This window comes from Austrofundulus limnaeus, unplaced genomic scaffold (assembly GCF_001266775.1).
Source record: "Austrofundulus limnaeus strain Quisiro unplaced genomic scaffold, Austrofundulus_limnaeus-1.0 Scaffold621, whole genome shotgun sequence".
NCBI lineage: Eukaryota > Metazoa > Chordata > Actinopteri > Cyprinodontiformes > Rivulidae > Austrofundulus > Austrofundulus limnaeus.
Genome location: NW_013953023.1, coordinates 59,720 through 68,716, shown reverse-complemented (window position 1 = coordinate 68,716; position 8,997 = coordinate 59,720). Strand labels below are relative to the sequence as shown.

The window sequence follows — 8,997 nt, the reverse complement described above, 5'->3', positions numbered from 1 at the left end:
CCTTTTGTACAAAGTATTAGATAAATTTCAGTAAGCGTGTTCAATACTTTTTTTGATTTCTTTGTATGTATGGATCACTTGGGTTGTTACCAACATCTGGTGAAAATTTCATGTCATTAGCACCTCTAGTAATATATTTACTGAGAAAAATGTTGACGTGTTCAATACTTTTTTTGATTTCTTTGTATGTATGGATCACTTGGGTTGTTACCAACATCTGGTGAAAATTTCATGTCATTAGCACCTCTAGTAATATATTTACTGAGAAAAATGTTGACGTGTTCAATACTTTTTTTGATTTCTTTGTATGTATGGATCACTTGGGTTGTTACCAACATCTGGTGAAAATTTCATGTCATTAGCACCTCTAGTAATATATTTTCTGAGAAAAATGGTGACGTGTTCAAYACTTATTTTACCCGCTGTAAGTGTTGTGAATATGAAGCAAACACTGACCTGTCTATGTTGATTTATCAACATTATGAAATAATATCAAAAGCTATCTAAATTTGACACATTTAATATTTATGTAATTGGCACAAATAAAGACTGGACTGTAGAAAAGTAATTCATAGAAAACTAATTTTCAGCAGTTCCCCTACCATTATCCAAGAGGGAGCACCGCCATCCCAATCAAAGCCCACCCCCCTACGAAGGTACCTGTAATAAATTATTAAACATGTTTACATGTGAACAGTCCTCAGTGGCCAGGGAATACACCGAAGCTGCACTTATCACCCCCTGCTCCCTCGTCACGCTCTGCAGCTCTGGCTTCTGCTGGACATTTGAAACTGAAAGTTTACATTTTTTCAATGTTAATGAATGTAGAACATCATGATAAACATACAGTCATGACCAAATTTATGATAACAAAGAGAGAGCACCGCCGTGGCGTCAGCCTCCATGGAGTTAGTAGATGTGGAGTCATTAGTAGAGTTGAGGGTTGTTTTAGAATGATATTTGATGGACTTTCTTGTTGCTAAAAGTCCTTGAACATTAAAAACTGAATGACTTGTTGCAAAACAGGCAAGCTAGACAAACAAATGGACAGAAAAATGTTGCATGCTGGAGTTGAGCACAGTCAGTGCTGGCAGTCAGAGCTTTATTGAAAATGCATTTCTAATCAGAATATAACAATAACCTCTGAATTTCAAAACTATTTATTTAATAATGTTTGTAAATGGATGCTAAATGGACATCTATGAATATGGATTTTATTCTTTTCATGTCTGATATGGACAGACCTGAAGTATGGAGATATAAATTTAAAAACAAATTTTATTACATGTTCATGCATGGTGCTTCAGTGTCACCATTGTGTGATTGTTTCATGTGAGCATGTACTTGTTTTCTTCTTACATGACACCAAAGATATGTATACTTCCCTGACTGTAACATCTGGGTTTAAAATGATAAACATCAGAAGAATCCTGACAGTCCTGTCCTACTGAACAGGTGGTGAACTACAGCGACTCTCGGACAGCTGAGGAGATATGTGAGAGCTCGTCTAAGATGATCACTTTCATTGACTTGGCAGGACACCACAAATATCTGAAGACCACTGTTTTTGGCCTCACCAGCTACTGCCCTGACTTTGCCATGCTGGTGGTGAGTGCCAATACTGGCATAGGTGAGCTACACCTATATGCACACCATCAGTACAAGTTTACGGTTTAAACAGATTCTGGCTGAGGGACCCAGTAACTGGTTGGTGACATCTGACATGGAACACTTAATATGTTGACATTATAGCCACTATCTCACTTACTGACACTTTTGTAGACTGGTTGACAATTCAAATTAAAAACAAACTTTCAGTTGCAACCGAGCAATCAGACAGTTGGGTTTTGCAGAGCCAAATTAGGAAATGACTGTACGCTCGTCCATCTGTCCGTCCATTTTCTTCCACTTATCCGGGGTCAGGTCRTGGCAGCAGCAGCCTAAGCAGAGAGACCCAGACCTCCCTCTCCCCAGCCACTTGGGCCAGCTCCTCTGAGGGAATCCCAAGGCCTTCAAAGGTCAGTTGAGAAACATAGTCCCTCCAGCGTGTCCTGGGTCTTCCTCTGGGTCTCGTCCCAGTGGGACGTGTCCAGAACACCTCACCAGGGAGGAGTCCAGGAGGCATCCTAACCAGATGAACCACCTCAACTGGCTCCGCTGGACATGGAGGAGCAGCGGCTCTACTTTGAGTCTCTCTCGGATGACCGAGMTTCTCACCCTATCTCTAAGGGATAGCCCAGACACCCTGCGAAGGAAACTCATTTCGGCCACTTGTATCCATGATCTCGTTCTTTCAGTCACTACCCAAAGCTCGTCACCRTAGATGAGGGTAGAAATGTAGACCGACCGGTAAATCAAGAGCTTTGCCTTCTGGATCAGCTCTCGCTTCACCACAACAGACCGGTACAGCGCCTGCATTACTGCAGATGCAGCACCCATCCACCTGTTGATCTCCCGCTCCATTCTACCCTCATTCGTGAACAAGAACCCGAGATACTTAAACTCCTCCACTTGAGGCAGGACCTCCTCCCCGACCCGGAGAAAGCACCCTACAGTTTTCCGGCTCAAGACCATGGTCTCGGATTAGGAGGCACTGATCCTCTTCCCGGCCACTTCACACTTGGCTGTGAACTGCCCCAGTGAGAGCTGGAAATCATAATCTGATGAAGTCATTAGGACCACATCATCCTCAAAAAGCAGAGATGTGATCCTAAGGTCACCAAAACGGATCCCCTCAACACCTTGGCTGCACCTAGAAATTCTGCCCATAAAAGTTAGGAACAGAATTGGTGACAAAGGACAAACTTGGCGGAGTCACACTCTCACTGGAAATGTGTCTGACTTACTACCAGCAATACGGACCAAGCTCTGGCACCGGTCGTACAGGGACCTAACAACCTGTACCAATGGGCCACGTACCCCATACTACCGGAGTACTCCCCACAGGAGTCCCCGAGGGACACGGTCGAACACCTTCTCCAAGTCCACAAAACACATGTAGACTGGTTGATTGAACTCCCATGAACCCTCCAGGACCCTGCTGAGGGTGTAGAGCTGGTCCAGTGTTTCACGACAGGACGAAAACTACACTGCTCTTCCTAAATCCGAGATTAGACTATCTGATGAACCCTCCTCTCCAGGACCCCTGAATAGACCTTACCAGGGAGGCTTAGAAGTGTGATCCCCCTATAGTTGGAACACACTTGGCGGTCCCCCTTTTTAAATAAGGGGACCACCACCCTGGTCTGCCAATCCAGGGGAACTGCCCCCGATGTCCACGCGATATTGTAGAGTCGCATCAACCAACGCAACCCCACAACCTCCAGAGCCTTAAGAAACTCCGGGCAAATCTCATCCACCTCCGGCGCCTTGCCACCGAGGAGCTTATTAACCACCTCAGTGACCTCGGCACCAGAGATTGGAGTGTCCGACCCAGGGTCCCCAGGCTCTGCTTCCTCATGGGAAGACATGCCGGTAGGATTGAGGAGGTCTTCGAAGTATTCGGCCCACCGACCCACAATGTCCCGAGTTGAGGTCAGCAGCACACCATCYCCACCATAAACAGTGTTGGTGGCGAACCCCCACCCCCCACCGAGACACTGGATGGTGGACCAGAATTGCCTTGAAGCCATACGGAAGTCTTTTTCCATGGCCTCTCCGAACCCCTCCCACGCCCGAGTTTTTGCCTTGGTGACAATCCAAGCCACAATCCGCTTGGACTCCCGATACCTCTCGGCTGCTTCCGGAGTCCCACAGGCMAAAAAGACCCAATAGGACTCCTTCTTCAGCCTGACAGCATCTCTCACCACCAATGTCCACCAACGGGTTCAAGGGTTGCCACCACGACAGGCACCGACAACCTTACGCCCACAACTCAGGTATGACGCTTCAACAATGGAGGCACGGAACATGGTACACTCAGACTCAATGTCCCCCACCTACCCTGGAACGTTTTCAAAATTCTCCCAGAGGTGTGAGTTGAAGCTTAGACTGACAGGAGACTCTGGCATAAGTTCCCAGCAGACCCTCACTACACATTTGGGTCTGTCAGGTCTGACCAGCATCCTCCACCACCATCGAAGCCAACTCACCACAGTGGTCAGTTGACACCTCCGCCCCTCTCTTCACCCGAATGTCCAAAACATGCAGCCACAGATCAGATGAGACAACAACAAAGTCGATCATCAAACTGCGGCCTAGGGTGTCCTGGTGCCAAGAGCACATATGGACACCATTAAGTTTGAATATGGTGTTCGTTATGGACAATTCACAACGAGCACAGAAGTCCAATAACAAAACACCGCTTGGGTTCAGATCAGGTGGGGAGCGTTCCTCCCAACCACGCCTCTCCAGGTCTCACTGTCATTACCCACATGAGTTTTGAAGTCCCCCAGCAGAACGAGGGAGTCCCCGTAAGGAGCGCTCTCCAGTGCCCCCTCCAAGGACTCCGAAAAGGGTGGGTAATCTGAACTGCTGTCAGACAAACAACAGTCAGGACCCGTCCCCCYACCCGTAGGCGAAGTGGGGCTACCCTCTCATTCACCGAGGTGAACCCCAACGTACAGGCACCAAGATGGGGGGCAATAAGTATGTTCACTGCTCGGCGCCTCTCAGCATGGGCAACTCCAGAGTGGAAGAGTGTCCAACCCCTCTGGAGGAGACTGGTTCCAGAGCCAGCGCGGTGTCGAGGTGAGTCCAACTATATCTAGTGGGAACCTCTCAACCTCACACACCAGCTCAGGCTCTTTCCCCACCAGAGAGGTGACATTCCACGTCCCTAGCGCCAGCTTCTGTAGCCGAGGATCGGACCGCCAAGGTCCTCGCCTTCAACCACTGCCCAGCACACATTGCACCTGACCCCTACGGCCCTTCCCACAGTTGGTGGGCCCATAGGAAGGGGGACCCACGTCTCCTCTTCGGGCTGTGCCTGACCTGGCTCCATGGGTGAAAGCCCGGCCCCCAGGCACTCGCCAACGTGTCCCATCTCCAGACCTGGCTCCAGAGTGGGGCCCCGGTGACCCGCGTCTGTGTGAGAGAACACTGATTCCATTTATTGTGTTCAACATAGAGGTCTTTGGGCTGCACTTGGTCTGATCCCTCACCTAGGACCTGTTTGCCTTGGGTGACCCTACCAACATAGCTCCTAGGACCATTGGGACACTCAAACCTCTCCACCACCATAAGGTGGCAGCCCAGGGAGAGGAATGACTGTACGTTTTCCTAAAAATGGTACACATGCCTACTTTAAACATGTGATATGTTTACTATGTTCTATTGTGAATGAAATATGGGTTTATGAGATTAGCAAATTATTGCATTATTTTTATACTTGTACATTTAATGCAATGTCCCAGCTTTTTTTGTTGTTGTTGTACATGAGAATAAAGTTGTGATTTTGTTTTGTAAATAATATGACATATACAATGTAAATCCTGTAGTGGAGCTGAGGAGATTGACTTAGATAGAGGTTGCTTCATGATMAAGGATAGAAATGTATTCATTCAATTCAATTCAATTCAAAAAATGTATTAATTTCATTAAAAAATAACTATATACAATAAAAAACAAAGACAATACACAAATCAAAATATAATAAAAGGTAGCAGAAGAAGAAATCTTATAAAGACTGCCCCATTTATCCTCAGAATATATTCAAACAAAACATAATTTACAAAACAGTACTAAATAAAAATAAAAACATCAACTCAAACAACAATTCATATAGCTTCACATTTTACTTTTCCATATACCTTCAGAAAACTAGCTTTTATCTGTTTCTTAAACGTATACATAGATCTGGCATTTTTAAGATAATCTTCCAGACCATTCCACAATCCTATACCCTGGATTAAAATATACCTTGGATTAAAGTACATCGTTCTCTCAAGCAAGTACGAAAATATGGCTTCACAAACATTTCCATCCCCTTAAGATAATAACTGTCTCTCTTAACAAAATTTGCCTKTATGTTGGAAGGTAATAATGAGCCTTGTACATAAACAGTAAAATATTATAATCAACCAAATCATAGAAATATATTAACTCAGAGAAACTTTTTTTATAATCTGTGATGCAAAAACACAGTAGTTGACCTCTCATCCTTGGCTTTGTCAGGACTAACCAAACTCCTAATAAAATAAGTTAGCTTTTTTAAAAAAATAAAATAAAAAAGAAAACTAAAATACTTAGAATCACCACTGGAGGTCAGAAGACAACTGGTTTGAGCTCTGAAGTAAAATTTGGGATTTATTTAGCTCAGAGTATTTGTGTATTGGTGGAAGCTTCTCCATAYTAAAATATGAGATTAGATATTTCTGTGTGTTCAGTGGTTAAGTGAAATAAAATTAATGCTGTTCACAAATATATTGTTTTAAACAAACATTTTAGATTCTCATACAAATTCTCAATATTTGCTGCTTTACCTCAGCAAATCAACTGTAGCTTAGACATGTTTATTTGAAGATTTCTTGTTTTTCTCAAGCAGGATTAGCTGATTTCTTGATTGTACTGAAAAAAGAAAAAACGATATACCATCAATTAAGAAGCAGGTCATTAAAAAGTAATTTACCCTGTGGTCATGTGGATAAGTAAACATGTTTTCTTCTCTTCCCCATCCAGCTGGTACCACCCGGGAACACTTGGGCCTGGCCATGGCACTGAAGGTTCCCATCTTTCTAGTTGTCAGTAAAGTGGACCTGTGCTCCCGAGGCACCGTGGACCGAACTGTGCGTCAGCTGGAGCGAGTTCTGAAGCAACCGGGCTGCAACAAGGTGCCCATGGTGGTGTTGAACCCTGACGATGCCGTAACTGCTGCGCAGCAGTTCACACAGTCCACATGGTTGGTCTGAACACGGCACATTCTGACCCCAACATACCTGATTTATATAAAAAAACTGGTGTTTGATGCTACTGCGAGTGTAACGGTACACACAAGTCACAATATGATGCATACCCTGGTATCGGGGTCAGGGTGTGGGACAAGTTCAGCATCACAGGAAAGAGAAACAAATGCCAGATGCTAGTTTTTTATTTGGGTTTGTTTAACCCAGGGGTCTGCAACCTTTACAATCAAAAGAGCCATTTCTGCTACTGACGCAGTAATAAAAGAGCCGCAAAATAAGCTACAACTTTGATTATCAACTGGTGGTCTGTGGGCCTTTTCAAGGCCTTTTTGGGAACTTTTATGGCCAGTGAAGGTGACATTATAAAACTAAAAAATATATTGCGAATTTTATTTTTTATCATTATTTTTACCCATCAGGACAAATAAAAAGACTATATTCATGTAAACAAGAAAAATACTTTATATAGTTTATTCCTAATTTCATAAAAAATTGTACAACTCAATTATTCAGGCTTATTTTTTCTAATTCTTATTGTGTAGTTTTTAATATTCGTTAAAGGTAATTCTGATGGATTTGAGAGAAAGACAAAAGTTGGATTATTTAAGTAAACAACAGGCTAGCACAAGCTAACATGTTTTACTTTTTGTATTAGTAGCATTGATCACCTATTTGCTTACAAATTGATTTCTATTGTGGGTATAAAAACAAAAACAAAATTCTGTTATGTTTGGTCACATTTTCAAAGAGCCACTGTAGAGGGACCAAAGAGCCACATGTGGCCCCAGAGCCGCAGTTTGCAGACCCCTGGTTTAACCCATAAAAGTGTCCCAGAAGAAGAAACAGAAAAACAAACCAGAAGGTCATGTACAAAAAAGTAGGATTTTTTTCAACCAATAGCTTCACTATGAAATAAAAAAATCACATTTTACCATATTTTATTTATTTTTTCATCTAATCTGAGCTGTAAACAGTAACTTGTGTGTCAACTTGCTACAAAGTACAAAGAACTGAAGAACATCTCCCACTGTGAAAATATCAACCAAATAAAACGTAGAACACGCAAAACCAGCTTCTCAGGACTAGTGTGAAAAAATGACGCTGTGTTTTGGAAATTGAATAAATTTACATTGCAATTGCTTGGCTAGCTTTAGTACATTTATAGGGCTAATTACATAGCAKAACTGCTTGCCACACATGCCTCTCTTTTCTCCCTTTGCAACAGCTGGATCTTTTTCCACACATCTGTTTATAAATCAGTCTCTGCTCAGTGTTATTAGAGCACATTGTAGTTTTCCTCTGCCTTTTTCTGTTGTGTCTGTTAGCAGAATGCAGCATCTCTAATACCTGTACTGAACTGTCGTGGTACCAGAACACAGTTACACCTCTAGCTGCCACACAGCTCAGTACTAAGATAACTTTTTCTATTTACTATTCCTAAGGCTAAAGTTTTCACTGATGGCTTACGTTTTTATTTTTGTAATGATTAAAATTTTTTTTTTGTGTGCGCGTACAGTGTCACGCCCATCTTCACCCTGTCCAGTGTGTCCGGAGAGAGCCTGGACCTCCTGAAGGTCTTCCTGAACATCCTTCCTCCACTCAGCAACAGCAAAGAGCAGGAAGAGCTGATGCAGCAGCTCACAGAGTTCCAGGTAAACAAGCAAAAACTCACAACACAAACATTTTTCCTTCTATTTTTGCAAAGTAAAAGAAGTTTGTTGAGATAACTAATGTTACTCCATCACTAGCTTTATCACAATACCATATTATAGCAGTTTGTTTGGATGTCGATATAATGTTTCTCARTAKCACAAAGTCCGTCACAATACGAGTTTGATTCAGTTAAAGTCTGTAATCGATATGATGCCGTCATATATCGATCCACAATGGGCACATGGATCGATGTTTTTCTTTCTGCCTTGATGTAATGGAATCATTAAACCTTTAATAGCTATATGGATGTAGATTATGTATTGTTTCAGCCCTAATTTACTGTACAAAAACATGGATCCAACTTTAAGTGAAAATTGTCTCAGTAAAGTTCCTAATGTCAGACTGCTTCTGAGAAGATGATGATGTTTAACTTCATGTGGTCAATTTTGTAGATTCACATTATGTTGGATTTGGCTGGGCCCTCAGTTTATTTTTTCTTTAT

The 8,997-nt window shown here is 42.8% G+C and overlaps 1 protein-coding gene across 1 annotated transcript in view; it reads left to right on the top strand.

Moving 5' to 3' along the window:
* The window catches only part of gtpbp2b (GTP binding protein 2b), a 28,369-nt gene that overhangs the window by 10,720 nt on the left and 8,652 nt on the right, over nt 1-8,997 (top strand). The window contains exons 6-8 of the mRNA XM_014027184.1: nt 1,456-1,630; nt 6,619-6,838; nt 8,359-8,494. Coding sequence (XP_013882638.1) covers nt 1,456-1,630; nt 6,619-6,838; nt 8,359-8,494 — 531 coding nt within the window. The remainder of the gene's footprint in view (nt 1-1,455; nt 1,631-6,618; nt 6,839-8,358; nt 8,495-8,997) is intronic.